Source organism: Camelus ferus, chromosome 23 (assembly GCF_009834535.1).
Source record: "Camelus ferus isolate YT-003-E chromosome 23, BCGSAC_Cfer_1.0, whole genome shotgun sequence".
Lineage (NCBI taxonomy): Eukaryota > Metazoa > Chordata > Mammalia > Artiodactyla > Camelidae > Camelus > Camelus ferus.
In genome coordinates, this window is record NC_045718.1 from 24,505,302 (window position 1) to 24,525,941 (window position 20,640).

Here is a 20,640-nt window from a genome sequence, read left to right on the forward strand (position 1 = left end):
CAAGCATTCCTCATCAATGTACACATGTCTAAAATCTCCCATCTTCCATAAGCTCTTTGATGGTAGGGACTGTGTGCCAAGTCCTTGAGTCCTTGGTTCATATCATTTGCTAACAGATAGTAATCACTGAGTAAATATTTGCCAAATTGAACTATTTTCCATCCAAGGTTGAGCTAATATACCTTCCCCTCATTAAAATATTCTCTTTGCTCCCATTCAGATGTACTTCCTCACTCTTCAGATCTACTCTAATTTGCTATATTCTTTAATAATATATTTTCCCTTCATATAATAGTTATTTGGGGGGATTCTGGTGTGCAACATATGCCCCTGAATGAGCATTTGCGTGTTAGGAAAGTGGAAAACAGTTATTGGGCACATTAGTAACGCTGGTATGCTGGGCAGGAATAATTTTTATTTGCAGTCAACTTTGCATCCAGAGATACATGCTAGGAATGGTAAGAATGAGAAACCATGTCCAGTTACTGAATGAAGAACAGTCTCTGAGCCACTTGACTTGCATTCAGATTTACTCTCAGAGGACTCAGGGATGATCATCCCTAAACATTACCCAGAAGCAGATTCTAGAGACCACGAGAGTCCTTGGAAGTTATTATGTTATAATAATATTGACTACATATTGATGTAATTAATTAATTCATCTCATTGAGATCCCTCCATAACTTCAGGCTCATCCTAAAACTTGAATGTAGCCCTAAAAAACATGTATTGAAACTGGGACCTCTTAAGTCTTTAATTCAGTATATTTTCATTCTGTAAATCTAAATAGAACAGTTTCGAGCCAATATTAATAAAACCAATATATCCAACAACATTTGCTTAAGTGTTGGAATCACCTTATTCTCCTGGAAAAAAAGAAAAAACAACACCTTTGTGAAACACTGAAACTTATATATATGATGCTTACTACTGGCTAATATCCAAAGGAAAGAGTGAGATGAGCTGACACAGCTCTAACTCCACAACAATGTCACAAATACAGTTGCAAACGAAAGGCATTCCTTTTGTTTCTTGAACTCTTTCCTATCAGACTCTCCAAAATGAACTCTTGGACTTTTATGGAAGAACAAACAAACTCTCAAAGCAGCCAGAAAACTGGGTAATGCCAAGTCAAAAGCAAACATTTTGACCCACATATGTTAGAAACCCATAGCTTACACACTCCTTAGGAGCAGTTTGTGTAGCCTAATTTTTTCCTGCTGTGGAAATGTGGAAATCAGTGTATTCTTCACAATAAAAATGATTATTCTGCCTTAAATTTCACATTAGCAGACAGGTTACATTATAATCATATTGATTACATATTGATACATAAGTTGTTCTTTGGAATAAAACTTCTTCCCAAAATAGTACAATATTTTTAAATTATCACCTTACTGCTTACAGCAGATAACTGAAAATTAAAAACAAGTGTTAACTATTAATTCATATATTAGTGAAACTATTTGTCTGTCTCACTGTGGATGTAAGTTCCTGAAGAGAGAAATAAGCTGCTTTTTTGCAAAAGTTAACATATGATGGTAAGCTCCCTATATGACACTTCAGTTTAATTTTTTAATCATTTCAAATCATAAACAACCATTAAAATAACCTATAAGAGGAAGATTTTTAGATATGTGCTATCTAACAGTAGCTACTAACTCATGTGGCTACTGAGCACTGAAATATGGCTAGTGAAATAGAGGAACTGAAAGTTTTATTTTATTTTAATTAATTAAAATTTAAATTAAAAAACTGAAGTACTATTTTTTATCCTGTTAAAACATGTTAAAATAATATTTTAGATATAATAAGTTAAATAAATATATTATTAAAATTAACTTCAAATTTTTTTTTAAATTACAAATCTGGTTCACATTATATTTTTGTGAGACACCCCTGCTTTAGAAGGATACATTTGGTTTCGTTATGTAGGCTTCATTCTAGACTGTTACCTGTAAGGCTGTTGCTTTTATCTAACTCTTCCTTGAACTTTGCTTCCTAGAAGTTACTAGAAACAAAACTCAAGTTTCTATAATTTACTAAGGTCTAAAAATCAAGCTACAACCTACTCCAAAAATCTATAAATCGGCTATTTTGTTTAAATATATATACACACACACAAACACAAAGTTCATAAAGGTTTTACATATTTACATAAACATAGAAAATGTCTCGGAAACTTAACTCACAAGTTTGCTAGTCATGTTTCCCAAATCATTAACTGATCTTCTCATCATTAAATTAGGCTAAAAGCTAAATTAGCCAGAATAGTCCAAAGAGGCCCATTGTCAGAATGTTCATATTTATAAATAAGCCTCACAAAGTCAGATACTTCAGGTTAATTTGTGTCAAACTCATGTACAGATTACAAAATTAGGGTAATGGGATTGTGACTGAAACTAGAAAAAATAGTTTTAAGTTTTTAGTTCCAAGCTTTTAAAAAAGGTAGTCCCTTCAGAAGTCTTAACATTTTCTCTTTTAGCCTAAACACCAATGGGGAAAAAAGTAAAGTAATAGTCTGTACAACATCTGTGATGGAGAAATTTAGAACTCAGGAACTTGAACTTATGAAAAGCCTCATTAATTTAACTGGTACTTCTGTTGATAACAAGACACCGTACTTGTATTCACCCAATGGATATCGACTCTGAGACCAGCACTGACTATTTGTGCTTTGTATCAATTGATGAGGTAAGTATTATTTTTAGCACATTTTATTGACAGAGCACTAAATCTTGAAAACCCCTTTCCCGGGTGTCACACAACCAGTAAGCGAAAGAACATGGAATTAAACTCAATTCTGCTCGGCCTAAGGGTTCAAGCCCACTCCAGTGAAGGCTTTTATTTCCTTCATCAACTCCTGTGACTACAAGTTGCTTGTCAGGAACGAAAGATCTTCATTCTTCTGGATGCCCACAGAATATTGCTCCTTCTTTTTACAGCATTCACTCAGTTGCATTCATAATTTATCTGCTTCCTCCCACTAGATCTTTGTTCTTCGGGAAACTTCGTATGTGTTCCATTGTTGTTTGATGAATGAATGGATAAATCAATGATTAAGTGGGTAAGTGGGTGAATGAGATCGTGCAAAGCAATCTTGACTCAATCTAGACACACCTGCTGTGTTCAGTCTGCACATCACTCAAACCTGGCCCATCTCATTTCCAGAGCTAAGTCTCCTAAAAATGCAAGTGCCAAAAGCTGCTCTTTAACCAAGAAAAACATACATGAATACATATGTGTGTGTACATGTGTATATATATAAATATTCCTAGTGGTATTTAAAACTAACTCCCACTTCTCTTTTCCTTCCCTCTCTCCCCTCCCACCCTTGCTCTCTCCCCCCACCCTCCCCCTCCTGGCATCATGAGATCAAGTTTAATACTTAACAAAAGAAAACAATACAGCAATGCAAATGTATCCCCCAAAACCACATAAACCTGCACATATACATGAAGATGAAAGCTGTGAGGGACATGAAGTTGCAGAATGTATTGAACTACATCGTTCCTTAAATGCGTATTAAAGGGCCTGATTGTTAACTTTGTGTTTTTATTTGAACTCTGAAATATAACTAATTTGTGCCAGTAGATACAGTCACCATTTTATCTCTATAATTATGCTGATGACTATAATTTACTAAGTTGCCAAACACACTTCAGATAGAAAAAAATGTGTACCAGAAAAACAAAAGCCTGTGACCTTTACAGGAAACACTGCTTTTGGAATTAAAGGAGGGGGGAGAAAAAACTGTAACCTCAGAATTACAATAATCATGTTCAAAAAATAAATTCCTGGAAAGCAAAATTAAATAAGAATGAATAGAAATCCTATCAGTCAAGGGAGTAAGTAATAAACCAAATTATCACACAGTCTTTTCTAAATACACGACAGTGTGGGAGCGGTACTGGAATAAACTGAACCTTCAAACCCCGAGGCAAGTTGGAGAAAAATGAGGTCCTGTCCAAAGCCTAATGGGAAAATGCTTATCAAACAAGGGAGAGAGAAGGAAGGAGGCTAATCTCAGAGCACACCCTTGCCCCTGCCTTATTTCTCTTCTGGTCAACCCATTTCAATTCTTCTATTCTCATCATCCATTTTCACTGAACTGCTGTTTATATCAATTGTGTCCCAGGTATGCCTAACTCTAAGCAATCAAAAAATAAAACATTTTTGGTAGGCTCACGCCTGAGTCCAAAAGAATATCCACTGGCATCGCAATATTTACCCTGCTTCTAACGTGACTACAACCCACTAAGCCTAGCTTCAGAGTCAAACTGTACTCCTTTCACATGGTACACCCACTGTTTTAAATAATGCCATACTTGCTGCATTTGTCCTTTACATTATAAAATTTAGGAATGAAACTCACTCGCACGCTGAACAAAAGTTGACAACTCTCAGTTCTCTTCCTTAAAACACAGTTGCACAATTCTACAACCAGGAAAACAGAATGTACATGTGGAAATCATTAAATTACACTGAATTTAATTTAAAGTTACTTCCAAGCAAGTATAAATCAGAACGACTGTAGAATTCTAATGCATCAGTGACATTTGGTCTTCATCACTTATAGAAAATATGGCAGGGATGTGCAGAGAGACAATCAGAATATTTCAGAGTTCAAACTTCTAATCTCCATAATCAAAACAAGAAGCTGCTACAAACCAGGCAGTCCATCATGCTGTCCTTTACTCGTCTGAAGAAGGTGGAATCCAGATCAAGGCATCAAAGAACTGCCGACTTTGATTCCAGGAACGTTAAAGGGTAACAACTACAACCTTTTCCAGGTTTTCAGGTTAGCCCCTGTCAGTAGTAAGGGTCTAACTCTTCAACAACTGATCTTTCCATTTGCTGGAACTTATTTCATGCTGGGTCTTAAAAGGAGATTCACTTCACTTCCATTTAAGTAACAATAAAAAGACACCAGGTACCAGGCACTCAATATCTTGATTAACAAATCAGGAAATGGCATCCCTTCATACTTTAAAACATGTCAAAAGCTTCACAACTGACATGAATTATAATGGACCTTGGTCCTTTCAAGAGGGAAATGGCATGGAGGCAGCCAAGCACAACAAAAGACACCACCATCTAGCTTCTAGTGAGCAGAAGGCAGGTGGAAGTATGCAGGGTTAACTCCAGGCAAAAATGGAAAACTGCAAAATGATACTGCAGAATTCTCAGTGTCCACTTCAGTAATTCCCCCATTCTCTGCACTTAGAGACTTCCTTCCTCCCTCCTTTGAGGATTCTGTACCTTTTTATTGGGACCTTTTCTTTTCCCCTCAGATTCAGCCGTTCCCCTGGTCCCCGGCTGGAATGGACTCCTGGTCTCCTATCAGATGGCTCTCCTGTTTGCTCAGCGGGAAGGAGCCAAAGAGGGCAGGAGCACAGACTAAGGAGTCCTCGTGGGCAATCACCACTCGCTCATTCAAGGACTAGGCACTCACCCTGTTTGCACCTCCTCTGGGCTGGCCTTCTTTCTCCCTGTCTTCTCTCTGCTATGACCCTTTTCTGTCTTTCATCTGCACTACTCAGACTCTACTGCTTCACTAAAATCCTTCTCTGTTCTGCTCCAACATTCACATATGGATTTTATATGCTTTCCAGAACATCTGGTATTATCTTTGTTACTGAGAAGTTGAAGGAGATTGTAATGTTTATGATTCTTTTTATTTAGTGTGATAAAAATTTACTTGTACTGTGTATGTCATATTAGGTCTTGATAAAAAAAACTATCAGTAGAGTATTTTTATTAATAAAATCATTATAATTTATAAATATTAATATTTATATGGAAGCTTGAGATAGGTAAGTTTTGTTTTTTGTGTTTTGGTTTTTTTTAAGAGCTGGTAGTCATTAAACAACACTGGTGAACTAAGATCTAGGCCATCTCAAAAGAAGATTAACGTCGACAGAGTAGATAAATCAGGATTTTTTAAAAAAAACATGAATATGAAAGAATGGAGACCTGGTTTAAAGTTTGTATAAGGAAACCTGAAGGACTTAGCAGGAGACTGGGTTATGTTTGCCAAAGAAAGCCCTTATCAGCCTCAAACACCAACAGAGGCTCCCAGACATTCTCCACAGGAGGTCCCCAGGTATCAACTGGTGATGAAGGCCAGTGCTATCAAATCTAACTGATGTTAGTTCATGTCTGAGGTACTGACAGGCTTCTGGAAGGGATTCAAACATCTGATGGAGTCACTGAACAAATAATACTCAGAACTCAGCACCAAAACCAAGACTCCACAATTCCTCTTGAGACCTCTTCAAGGCCTAACAAGAAAAAAAGCTTCCTGAGAACTGCCTCCGATCAATTTGGATTGAGAAGAAACTCTTTGGTTTCCTTTATACACATTTTGTGAAAGTGAGGTTTATAGTTTTTTCTAGGAGTTGTGGCTTTAGATCAAGAAACATTCTCCCAAGAAAAACATTTTGACTTCCATCCTTACCATCACCTAAAAGCTAACAAAATCAGATACAGTACTTATTGTGGGGAACAGAATAATCCTTCGGTTGGCTTAAGAGCATGAATGGAGTAAATCCAGGTATCCCAGGTCAGTAGATTCCTCTTCCTAAATGTTATTCTGTCACATATAACTGCAATATTTACTCGACAATGACTCACACATTTACCCTGAAGAACATAACTGCACGTTCACACTTTAAAAAGAAAATCAAGAAATGTCTCATCATTATCCACACCCACCCTCTTCTGTGTGTGTATTCTGCTTTGAAGAAGCAATCCAACAGTCAGAATACCCTTCTGTACTCTCTGTCCTTTGAAGTGCACACAGAAGATCACTAAGAAATTAACCAGCTATTTGCTTCTGGACAGGTACCAGAATGGGTGGCTAGAAAAGGGCCAGTCGTTCCCACTCAGTGCCCTCCATTCACTTATCTTGGTCCCCATCCTGCACTCCCTGGGGATACAGGATTGTTTGTCCCTCAGAGAATGTATTACTCTAGCAGAAAACTGTAGCAGCAAACTAAAGTTTTAATAGATGTTTTGTTCAGGTCCCGGAAGCTTCAGCTCTAACAACAGAAATAATCAAAACCACCTATCAACGTGACTACAGTATAAACACTACCTTCCAGTCTCTTACAATGAATCTTCTTGTGTCTCTCCAAGGTGCTTTCTGAGGTCACACTTAAATAAGCTTACCACACTAAGTAGCAAGAACACGTGCTGAGCAAAGTTAGTAACTTTCGATTTACAATTAACTTTGTCATTTGCTGCTCAGTAACTTTAGGTGAGCCAATTACTCAAAGTGACCGGAGGTAGAAGAGGGAGTAAAAATCTTAAAAAAAAAAAAGGAAAAAAAAAATTTGTTTTGTTGAGAATGACACCAGCCCTAAATCTACATCTGTCTTTAATTCTCTACTTTCCTACTTTGAAGTAAAACACAAGAACTTCTATAAATAAATGTTAATTTGATTAACTTAATAAGGTTACTTAAACCAATATTTAGAAGGAAAGTAGCAAAGTGATAAAAAGGACACTGGCTTTGACATTAAATATTTCCACTTCTGAGACCAGCTTTGCTACTTGCCAGTCTGGTGACCTGAGCAAGACACGTTACCTAATATCTCAAAGCTTCAGTCTGCTCACTTATAAAAAGGAACATTAATATATGTGTGGGTTTGAATTAAGAAGATGACCCTAAAATACTTGCAAAATCTTTCACAAGGCACGTGTTCCGTAATTGTTGTTCACTTATGGTATTACTAGGTGATTATGTCCATTTAAAAAATCTTTGGGGTACTAGAGGTAGTAATATATTAATAGTAGTAACAATAGCTAACATTTATTAAGTCCTTACTTTCGTCCAGCACTAGATCTACCACTCTTGAAGCATTTACATGTATTATGAGTTGTATGTACTGCACTCTATCTTCCTTCCTTCCCGAAATTAAATACATGCCAATCCTCCTGTAAAAGTGCACTCTATATATATATATGCATTTATATATGTATATATATACATATATATGCATTTATAAATCAAACACATACTAAGAAGTCTTCAATGAAAATAAAAACTGCTTTCTTCAGTTGAATCACGTCCACTACCAAACATGAAAATCACAACTTTTGTAGCTCTATATTATGTCTATACTTATGCTGACATATAATCCTTTCTCTTTTCTTATTCTAGTAAATTTCTTTTCTTTTTTGCTTTCTTAATTTTTTGTTATATACCAGCTTGATTTTTTAAATTCATAAAGAAGATTTCTCTATAAATCTAGAAACGAGAAGGACACTTTTATATAGTAGCATGATTTAGAGTGCTAGAAATCAAATAAAATGTATACTACACGGACATCATAAATCAGCATTACCTCATCCTCTTTGTTAAAACAGTTGTTGCCTCTCTGGCGATGGTTTTTCATATTCTCTATTGGCAGTTAATTCTAACATCATTCTATTATCTAACAATTCTAACATCATAATTCTAACATCAACTATTCTTATAATACAGCAAACCACTTTTCCCCTTAACCTCAGCCTGCTATAGTTCGTCTATTTATTCTCCTGTTTCTGTTTAAGAATGACAATAATTGGATCTTACCATGATATTCACAACTCTGTCCTGTTGCACTGTGACAATGCTGTTCTATGCATTTTCACTCTTATTCTTACTTTTTCTAGGGTCAATTTTATTAAAAGACTTCAAAGAAAAATTAAATTATGTGTGAAGCTTTTCAGTTTGGGGGATCAACCATCTGTACGAAAAAATCGTAATTCCATTATTGTAGAAATATCTTCCTTTTTTAAAATTTCAAATGTTTGACTAATATGCTTTTTTGTTCTTTAAGACGCTTGGATAAAAGGCTTGAAAGCATATCACTGCCAACACTATTTTCTAAAACTCAACAAGCTTTATAGTTTCTTATAAAAAATGTGACCTGAGGCAGGACTTAGCACTGAATATTTACAAGGATATTAATTCGCAAAGCTCTGTGTGATTTGAATACCATTGTTATCATTTGTTTTCCCTTCTTGTCTCCAGAGAGAAAGCTCCAATGCTTTTCAAGTTTCTTCTCTGCATTCCAGATGCAAGAGGATGAAGGAAAGTGATATTAATATGTTATAAATGTAATGATTTAAATTTAGTGATTTTTTTTCTCCATTTTTCCTGGAAAATTTGAAATTGCTTTTTCTCAAGTTAATTCCACTGCTCTAGAAGAAAAACAGCTGAGCCTAGTAAAAAGTTAATGGGCAATTATTTAATTTATTGAGACTAAATTTACTTGTTTTCAAAATGATTAAAGTGTGAAGGGAATACTTTTGAAGGTTTTTTTTTTTTTTTAATCCAAGTTAGTTTTAAAAAGACAGGAACCCTTGTTGCTTTTGATATCAGTGATTTGGGGGGAAGTTACTAAAAATGGTAGAAGGGGAACTAAAGAAGGGCCTGGAAATTACACACAGAACAAACTTTGGTATCTCATACTAAAATTTTATGAAGTTTGTGAATTTTAGTTTCTCAGAGCGATTTACAAAATAATAAAATGTTCTCTAAGCAAACACTGAAGAGAAAACAAAATATATTCTTTAGGTTAGGTGTTAATGTAGCCTAGAGGCTTTCATATTTGACCCTTACTTGATGAAATTTTTTACCATTGATTTAAAAAGGAATGATTCACTAGAAGCTCTGAAAGTAAAAATACTTCTGTGTTATCCTCAATGTCTAAACAGTGCCCAATTTTGAACAAAGAGAAAAAGTAAATATGTCACTTCTTCCCTGGCTGGTTGTTCTAATTAAGCATCCTCTTGGATCACAAGACAAACAAAATTAAATCCTGTAAGATGCAGACCGTCCTAGAGGAAATCTTTAGAGAAATGGACACAAACTTTCATTCCCCCCAAAAAGATTATCTTCTTGAACAGAATTACTATATGGCTCTATAGAGTATCTGTACCAAGTTCAGTTTCGGAGCTTGGAGGGGGAGGGCTCTGGGGAAGGAATCAATGGAGCATGAGTAAGAGCCATGATCCTTCATCCTGGCGACAAATGGAGCCAGAAGGATAAGGGCACTTCCTAAAGATCCTTCAGAACAAAAGAAAGGGAGAGGCAGGAAATCAGGAAGTGCCAGTGCCAGATCCACAGAGAATGGAGGCGTTTTCATTCTGGCCAGATTTCCAAACACACAGCCGAGCTGTATTCTTGCAGAGACGAAAAAAATAAATACAGTAAATCCTTCCCTAACATTCTATCAGCTAGAAATCTCCATGACTTGGCTCTCCAGAATCTTTTTAGAATGAAAACTGACAGTTAAGTTCTTTAAGGTATCTTTCCTACCACCAAGTAAAGTTCGTATTATACTTGATATAGTTTTACTGTTAAAAATACATTTTTAAAAGAAACCACCCTCATATGACATTCATTTATTCAACAGCTATTTAAGGCTATTCTACTGCAGACCCTGGTTCATCCCACAGGCGGCCAGAGGCTCAGTGAGAACTACAAGGCTCTTGACCTCGGGAGTTCATGATAAAATACGAGAACATAAAAATTTTAACAGCCAGGACAATACGATTTTTAAATCCTATGATCCAGGTACAGGACAGAAATTTTTATGTAATAGTTTTTTCAAAGGATCTGGACATCTGAAGTGGCAAAGGATTTGCTATATCAAGGGGCAGAAAAATAAATTAAATAAGCATCGAGATAATGACTGAAAAAGAATGATGTGGTGTAAGAGGAAGCAAATGGAGGATTAATGAGAAAGGTTATCAGAAGAAATTTAGTAACAGAGAACAGTAGCCAAGGGATGACTATATAAACCTATGTAGATATTTATGAAACATTATTCAATTTAGTATGTAATTTAAAAGTAGAGATGCACAATAAATCAATCATGATAGAATACACATTTGGAAGCTTTGAATTTTCTCACACTATGTCCCAGTTATGTTCATACCATATACAGTTCCAAATCAAGTCATTCACCCAACAGTCAAGGTGATCAAAGCATTAAACTTCAAACTCTGTTAGGACTCTGCTGATCTGTACATAGTGGTCATTCTTTCTTTCATTCATCAAAAAGTGAGCATGTTCTATCTACCAGGTGTTTTACTAGGGTTAAATAAGACAGAGTGCTTCAATGTGAAATCCCATCTACTCTGCAGGAGAGACGCGGTGAGATATGACCAAGCCTGGAGGACAGGCAGCAGGATTCTCAGAGGAAGTGGTATTTCAGGTGAGACTCTGAATATAGGATTTTAATCTAGGTTAAGGGCGCATAGAAGTGAGGTCAGGACAAAGAACAGGAACCTCCTATACAAGGAGAACAGCAGGTGCAAAAGCCCCATGGGAAGTGGGTGAGGATACAGATACGGGGGTGTTCTATGCAAGCTCCCTAGGGCAGAGCTCAAGGCCCAAGACAGAGAATGGTTCTAGATAGGGCGAAAAGGAAGACAGGTCTCAGGTCACTCAGAACCCTGGCAAGACTCTGATGAGATGGGGGTAGGAGATGAGTGCACAGAGTATTAGGGGGAATTGTTCTGAGATGTATTTTGAGATCATTTTGTCTGCCTGTCAAGACTAGGGAAGGTCTCGAAAATAAAAGTAAGAATAAATGCAGGAAAATCACCTAGATAAGAAGCAGCAGAAGGCTTCCATTGGTCTGTACCTGTGTATGTCAAACAGTGAGATAACTGATTAAGTGCTCAGAGTAGATCACTCAACTTTTTTGCACAAGTTTAACCTACAGGTATAGTCATTGGGTTAGGGTGGTGCCAACAGAAATGGAGAGAAGTCAATTGATTTAAAAAAAAAAGTTATTTAGAAAATTAAAAACCAAGACTTGATGGTTTGAATGTAGGGGGGAAAGGGATAGGTAAATTAAGGATGACTCAGATTTTTGGTAGTATAACCAGAATATTACAGGTATCACTCACAAAGGTAACAGAAGACAAAGAGCAAGGATTTAAGACCAAATTTGGGGCAGCAGAAAGGGAATATTAGTGAGTTTCACTGTAGAGGGCCACTGTGTCATCCAAGAGACCAATATAATGGTCTATTTCTCAGAGGAGAGGTCTAAGCTAGAAATATATTTATGGGTATGAATGATTTTTCCTAAAGAGAAGATATAAAACGAGAGGAAAAATGAGACCAGATTCAAAACCTTCAGGATCATAAACATTTAATGGGCCAACTGGAGGGAAATGAGCTGTTTAGGAAACTAAGAAAAAGTGGTAAGAAAAATGAAAGAGTAGGTCAGGGAAGAGAATGTCTCAAGAAAGGCAAGGCCAGTATTGCCAAGGACTAAAAGATAGCCACCTGGTAAGCTGACAACTGAAAATGTTTGCACTGTATGCAGCAAAACAGAGATCATGTGTCAGCAGCTAGAGCTATCGGATGGAGTGGTGGTGTGGGAACTGGACTGAAATAGACTGAAGAATGAATGAGGAAGAGGTGTGAGGAAATGATGGCAGCGAATATGGACAACTTTCTCAGCACTGAAGGAACCGAGAGAGGCAAAAGTTGTTATTCGTAAGAGGATTTGAGAAAAAGAAAGATTTGTTCTAATTTATTTTGTCTTGCTTTTTATGGTTTGGTTTGCTGGGATTTGTTTATTTGGTGGGGGGTTAAACATATTTAAAAGTAAATGGGTACCCTTAAGCAATTGAAAGAAACAGTTTGATAGCGTTAAGATCCTGAGAAAGCCAAGGAGCTGTAGAAAATGAGAAGAGGATGGGTACCAGATGTAGGCAGATTATGTGCTAGGTAAGGAAGCAGAACGCTTCCCTTTGTATGAGTCTGTTTATGAAACAGTGAGATGACTTGCTCAAAAGAGATCATTAGCTGAAATAGACAGTAGTAAAAGAGTGATGGGATGGAAGTTGAAGAAGAATTGACAAGATCTGAAGCCTTCACTGGGAGGAATGGGAGATGTAATTGACCAAAGAAACACAGTAGGATCATGGAAGTTTTGAGAGTCCAGGGAGACAGGTGGTATATATTTACAGCAAAATAAACCTTCCATGTTCTGAGATTTCAACAGCACTTGGCCATCAGTGGATATAATGGAGGCCATTCAGGAATGAGGTTTTGCCTTTTGAAAAGAAAAGCAATGAACAAGAAAGAAAAAGCAGTGTCTTTGAAACGACAGGACTCTGAGCTACATGAAGGAAAGTGAAAAAGGAAAGCTGATAGCCTGGGAGACAGGATAGGGATCAATGAGGGTGAAGGGGCGGCCGTAGCATAAGCAGCCGCACCAACAAGCAGTGGAGAGATGGCTGCTGTTGGAGATCAGATGCTTGAATCAGTGATGTGAGAGATGCAATGGACTAGGGTGATAAGGTCCAGAGAGTGTATGTGAATAGAAGACTGAGATGGAGTAAAGAAAAGGTCATAGAAGAGGACTAGCAGATCAAGGAACTGAGGGGAGTTCCTGACAGGTCATTCCCCTAAATGCTGAAGTGCCCTGGAATGATTGACGGCAGTCCTAAAGGGCAAAGGTAGCCAAGGATCCAGGTACCAAGAGCTTAGATGAGTGATGGGGAGTGGCCAAAAGATCTGCACATGACTTCAACTGAGACCACCCAGGGAGGGTGGGACAATAAAACAGGCTCAAGGGAGCAATTTTTTTCAATGAATGGATTTGGGAATAATCTCCAAGCAGCAATGAGGAGAAGATGCCTATCAAGGCCTATCTTCAAGTCCTGTTTTCAGAGTAACATTTAAATCAATTATTCATCATCTCTAATAATAAAATTAAACTTACAGTCAAAAAATGTATATAGTTGACCAATAGCACAGAGTATCAAAGTTACCCTAATTACATCATCATTGTTATGTTCCTTATGATTCTCGGTGAAAGGTGTCACCCAGAGCAGGGGTCAGCATACTTTTTCTGTGAAGGATCATAGAGTAAATGCCGTAGGCTTTGTTGGCCACTGTGTCACAACTATGGAGTTTCATCATTGTCGCATGGAAACAGGCAGACAATGCATAAATGGAGGTGATATTTTGAACCCAATCTACCCAATTTCCATATCTATCATTCAATTCATTCAGGACTCAAGTGAGAAAAAGAAGTGATATTAGAATTAAAACAAAACAAAACAGTAGTTACTACCTTCAGATTTAAAAATAAAGAAAATCAGCCAGAAGTTCATGATTTTCCTTTCCCCTCAAAGAAATAAAATTGAAAGCAAGCACTCACCTGAACATACAGTTCTCTGAGTTCATATTGGAATTTCTTGGGATCTGTGGTAACTGTCACTGGGCCAATTTCTGTGGAGATAAAAGTGATACAGGTCAATAAATAGTGATTAGAGATTTTAATGTGCTGTATGCACAGACGTCTTTTCGCTGTGCACTACATGGTTATTTATCAGTAAGAAATAGTCAGCAAAACAACAAAGACCACATCTCAATTTATAGTTACCAAAGAACAATTATAATTTGTTGTAAATTATGCATAATTAAGGAGTAGATTTTTAGCCCTGGGAAATGCAAAGGAGCAGTCAGAATAGTCAGAGAACAAAGAGTCGGGAGACCCCAACTTTCAAGCCCCCTTTTACTCTCACCAGTCAATGAATATTTATTTAACACCTACTTTGTTGTTGAACTCTAAATGAATCACTTATTCATCTTATAATTCTGTTTTCTCAACTATAAATTGTAAGTTGATCTGTAACTTTTCGGTCCTAAGTCCAAGTATGTTTAAATTAAGAAGTTTAATACTAAACAGAAAGAAAACAAATGACCCTTCACTGTCTACCCACAGGGGTTTTAAGAGCTTGCAGAAGCACAGATATGAGGACAGTAAAAATTCAAGAAATAGTCCCTATCACGTCCTTCGTCATGGCTGGGGTCCTATCCCTCACTATCACCATTCTCCTGAGCTGGCTTTGACCACCACAGTTGCCTTTGGGGTCACTGCTTCCCTCAAGACTCGCTAATAAACTGCACAAACTGCTGTTTCAAATAGAAACAGGTAGGGGCCACTGATATCCTGGAAAACCAAGACCTAAGTCAGGTGAAGGGAAGGAGCCCAGATATCAGTGTGGTGTAAGACAGTAGATAGACAGATACAGCATGCTTATAATTATAGTAAACATTTTAATCTGCAAAGATCATTTTCTTTTTTAAAAAATCAACCTTTAAATAGATAAGCAGAAACTAGCCTTTATAGGTATCAATTACTTCCTCCCAAAAAAATCCATATATTCAAGTAATAATATTAAAATTAATCCAAGTACCATGTGCACAGACATATCACCTCAAATTCCCAGGGTGGATGAAAAGTTTTCTATTTTATCTAATAGAGATATAGGTTGCATTCAAAACCATAATGTGCAACTAAAATACAAAACTATAAAAATACTTAACATTTCATTTTTATAAGACATTTTCCAGCTTCAAAGGCATACTGCTAGAAAAGAACTGTATGACTTCGAAGGATAATAATTAATTAGCCAGGACTTCCTGGCTAATGTTCTAAATGTGATACAAAAACAGACTATAGGATTTTAGAAATAAATGAGGTAAACTAGAAAGGAAGCATATGTCTGCCATAACCCATGTAATTTTTCTTAGAAATTACATACACAGAAAATGTCTCCATTCTTCATCATAGATTAGACACCTTGCAGTATGCAAAAGGAACAGAGAGGCAACTGGAGAAACTGTGTGAAATGCAAACATCTGCATTCCATACAGAGCAGAACAGTCATTAGCTGTGTAAAAGTCAAGTCCTGAGTATATGGAAAATCAGAGAAGCCTACTCCCTCAAGACTAAACAAAGGCATACTTTGCCAAGGAATGCAAAACAGCAAAGAATATGCCCGGCCGTTACACCCTGACGTGTAAATTGTCAGCAGCACTGTCAAGTCAAGCCTCTGTGTTCCCACATGGCGTAATACTGAAGTAATTCTGGAATTCAAAGCTCAAGGAGGAGAAAGGAATACAAAGACTACTACAAAGAAAAATAATCAATTGTATGAAAATAAAAAGTGCAGACATGTAAGAACAGTCCCTGTAATAGTAATTTTAAAAACAGCCCTGGGTACATGCCTGTTCTTCAAGGGATCCAGGGAGGCTATTAAAACAGGAGGACTGATAGCCTCCAGTTAGTTATCGAGACTCAAGTGTCCACCTGTTTTCAACATAGACAGGAAATATCTCCTGAAGCTCATTAACATACATTTGTGCAAATCACACTGGACAGCTGAGATAAACCTTTTACCAGTTATGAGAAATGCGCAGGAGAGGTAAAGGCTTGCCAAGCTGTCATATCCCTCCAGCTGAACACATCCTTTCCAACTCTTTTGAATTGAATGATATGACTATACGGCAACAATCAGCCGTCCTCCCTTTCAGGACTTGTGTCCATTCCAGTCTTTCTCTTCATTTAACAGAGCCCTGCGCCAGCTGTGTCATGAGCAATTTCCTCTTCTCTTCCTTTTCGCTCATGTTGGTTTCACCCCCTGCCAAGCCTTTGATGACATTCAGCAGGTACAATTTTGTCTTCTCTTCCTGCCTGAACATGGTCCTCTACAGCTTACAGAATTAAATGGGAACTCTCCAACGCTTTCCAGGCCCTCTTTTCTATAATCCAATCTTCCAACTTCATCACACCCCTTAGTATGAAGCTACTGCTCCTCCTCACTACCCCATGGCCACTACCCTGCCATGTCTTTCGTCTGCCCATACCACCCTCACTCTATAAAACCTGATTTAAGTCCTATCTCCTTGAATGTTTTGCCTTTTCTCCAATTGGCTTTAATGTTGTTTTGATAATGTCTGTATAATAAAGACATGGGAAGAATAAAGATGTATAACATTTAACAGGATGCAGAGATCATATCCCACTTTATTCAATTAATTTTATCCAGTTGTGTACCAAAGCAATACCAAAAAATTATAATAAAACCATAGTTCTCCAAATAGAATCCTCAGGCTAGAAAGAGCATTAAAGATCATTTAGTTCAATCCTCTTATCTACAGACGAGAAAACTTGAGTTTCAGAGAGATGAATTGAAAAATTTTGGTGTTGAAGAAAGAGATTAAGATGTCTGACAAAATTTTCTACTCTGAGCAATCTGCACAGCTCACTAATGTTTCCTCTTTTCCAAGACCTCCATTCTGTCAATGATTGTATCACTACTGTCTCCTTTCCTCTGGATCATGGGCAGGGCAGGCCACGTTCAGAGTGCCTAATTTGATGCACACAACATCTAGAATTCTCTACTGTCACATGCCTGGAAATTATCTTTAATAGAACAAAGAAAATCACCTCTCTTGTCTGGTAGATACCGTAACCAAATATACAAAGAAACCTCACTAGAGAATGCCTTCTCAAATCTACGTAACAAACATACATTGAGCACCTACTATCTATGGTTGCCACTGGTAACATAAAGATGAACATGAGCCCTGCCCTCAAAGTCCTGATGGTCTAGTGGAGAAAATAAAATTAAATATGCAATCACAGTACAATGCAGTAAGTGCAGAAACAGAAGGATGGAAACGGTAGTGTGGGAGCACTAATTAACACAGGAAGGACATTCTTCCAGACAGAACCAAGAGGATTTCAAAATGGAAATGAAAATTTAGGATTTCACATTAGAGAAAATAAGTTCTCAATTAATGCAAATTTCTTTTTAAATTCTAATATGTCAAGTTTCTAAGGCAGTCCTGTATTTTATCAAATTACTGTGAATACTTATAACTATCCATATTTGCAAGTATTTATACAGTTCACAATACTTGGTAACAGAGTGGCTCCTCGAGAGTCTCACAGCAACCTCATGAAGAACTTAGAACAGATACAAATAACTGAAGGCCAGGTGGTAAGCCAAAGCCACCAGTCCCTTTGAAGGCCACCACAATACTGTACGCCTGTAACACATGGCATCTACCACGTGTGACTGTCATTGCTTTTATGTCTCTCTCACTTGGTTGTCAGCCCAAGGAGATGAAGTGTTTTACAGTACCTATAGTAGATTCTCAGTAAGTGTTTGTCAGTATGTGTTTGAAGGCAGGAAGAAGGGAGCGAAGAAAAAAAAAAGGTTAAGCCCAGGCCTTCAGATCCTTTACTTCATGCTCTTGTCATTACACCACGGAGCCTCCACATCACAGCTAAAGACCACGCTACGCGATCAGCACGACAACACCGATAAGCCAAGTGAGAAAGACTTCACCTCCCTATTTTAACCAAAATGTGTTGTTCCCTTATCAAGTTACTGATTTAGATAATCAGCAGATACAACTTTCCCACATACAGCTTATCTTAAAGAGCAAAAGAAACATTACAGTAACATGTATTATGAAAAATGTAAGAAGTATGCCATGCTTCAGAATACCACTTTTGATTTAAAAAAATAACTGTCTGAAACTCTTAAAAGTCTCTCCTCTTCCCACTAATTTTGTTATTTTCCGTTTCCTAGGGATTTATCAGATGGGTTGGATTTATTTTCAACATCTCAGCCATTGTTCTCTTAATCTGAGTTGCTGGAATGAATCTGAGAAAATAATGGAAAGAAGTTCACAATGTAGTATTTTCTTTCACTGCTTCACTTGGCAAGATCAATATCCAGTTCCTCACTTCCTTTTTCCTTTCCACCAATGGATTTCTGCTCCTTACAGTTTTTCTTTACTCAAAGTGGTTCCTTGATAATAAGAGGGCTATTCACTGCTGCCCGCTGGAGTCTCAACAATGCCTGTGAATGGGGTGATAACAATGTTCACGATGTCTTTGCTTTTTAAAAAAAATAGAGAGCTCTTGGCTTTATAGTCATAGTAACACATAAATATGTGAAAAGGTAAAAATGAAAAATCCTCTACTGCATTATAAATTAATGAATATTTGCAAAGCATTATAAAAGCACCAAAGAAATATGCAAATCACAGGGTCTGCCTGTGATGGAAATTTAAACATAGCTGAAAACTTAAAAAAAAGCAAGCTGTGAAAGTTTAAAAGTCTAATGCAGTATCAGAGAATGGCCAAGTGATACAGATGCAGAGGGAAAGCAAATCTTTTCAGTGACCAGAGAGGACAGAGAGACCCCTGAGCTCTAGGGAAAGGCAGGCAGGGTGAAGGCACCATCAGAGAGGAGACGGGGCATGAGCTGGGACTTGAAGAGAACAGATTAACAGAGGGAGACATCAGAGCAGAGAAGTTCCAGACACTGAGAAATGGCCTATTCAGAATGCCTTCCATGAGCTGAATCTTAACATGTCTCACTTTGTAAAAATTCTACTCTCAGTCTATTAACTTGTTTACAATTCATTTTCACAAATCAATTATAATGTCTCCTACATGCAAAGTAGCTAATATAGATATCTATCTATATCTATCTATCTATCTATCTATATAAATAGATATATATAGATATCTCCAAAGCATTAAAATTGTTTAAATAAAAATCAATAAATTATGTTTCCTGCTTTGGGATGCTACAGAGAATCAGATTAAGTACATTTACTTTTATTGTTCTCAGTTTAGCCTATGACAGTCTTTCCAGATTTCTCTATCCTCATTTAATTATAATGTTGCTGTCCAGCACCATTTTTAAATGAACTGCATCTAAACCCCCAAAACAGAACTGTTTCCTGACTCTGAGCTAAGAAAATGCCAAGTATTATTTCAGGATTCATTTAATTGAGTATGTTCCCACTCACATTAGAACAGGTAATTTTCAAGTGCACTTAAAGGCCCTTATGACTGTTTCAACATGAAGGGATGAACTTCGTATGTTTTATAAAATCCCAGCCAATGATGAATTCACGCAGAGCACATTATCTAATATTAATTAAACGGCATCCTGCTCCACTATCCAAAGAGATTATTCACTTAACAGTGAGTTGTATGACAACCTTAAACACATGCACTGAGTAAAATTGCAGATAATATATACACAATGCAAGGGTCATTCCACTTGGACTGAACAGGATGTAGAAAAAATCGTGGACATGACTTCAGCAATGTTACACAGCTGTTTAGAGCAGGAAGCAAAGAAGAATGCCTTAATAATTGACACAGGACTTTGAGGTACACTGAGTCGGATGTTACTGCTTAGACTGGACTCTGGCCAGGGCTACAAGCAAGCACTCTTGCCAAAACAGCCATGAGATTTTTAATGGCCAACAAAATTCAGAATCGCAGTTTTACCTGTAATCCTAAACATAAAATGGCATTTTAACATGAAAATAGATCCAAGAGTTGATAAAGTATACTTAGATAAGAAATCATTTTAAGTCATGCTATTTAATAAAATTTAATTAACATGATTTCCAATGCAATCAAGGTTCTCTGAAAGCAAACAAGAAGAAAATATGTACAAGAACATTTTTAAGTTTAAATAATGATATTGTTATAGGAAAATGTGTTTTAAATTTTAAGAAAAACATTAGAATTCATTTCAAATATTTAATTGTTCTCTTAGACAATTCTTTAGCACTAATGGTCTTTCAAGTAAATCTAGACATCAGTGAGAGATAAAGAAAAGAAAAATTAAAAAAGGACAGATAAAATGTTAAAGAAGAAAAACTATGTTTGCAAGACCTTAGAAAAGAATCATTAATATTGTTGAAATTTCCACTGGTTAGGAGAACAGACATAACTTGAGCACTGATTGTTGCCACAAACAAATGGATGCAGTCCTTTGATCATG

General features: G+C 36.9%; 1 protein-coding gene across 1 annotated transcript in view; it reads right to left on the bottom strand.

The window, feature by feature from the left end:
* The window catches only part of HMCN1 (hemicentin 1), a 399,750-nt gene that overhangs the window by 294,556 nt on the left and 84,554 nt on the right, over positions 1 to 20,640 (bottom strand). The window contains 1 exon segment of the mRNA XM_006185542.3: positions 14,184 to 14,254. Coding sequence (XP_006185604.2) covers positions 14,184 to 14,254 — 71 coding nt within the window.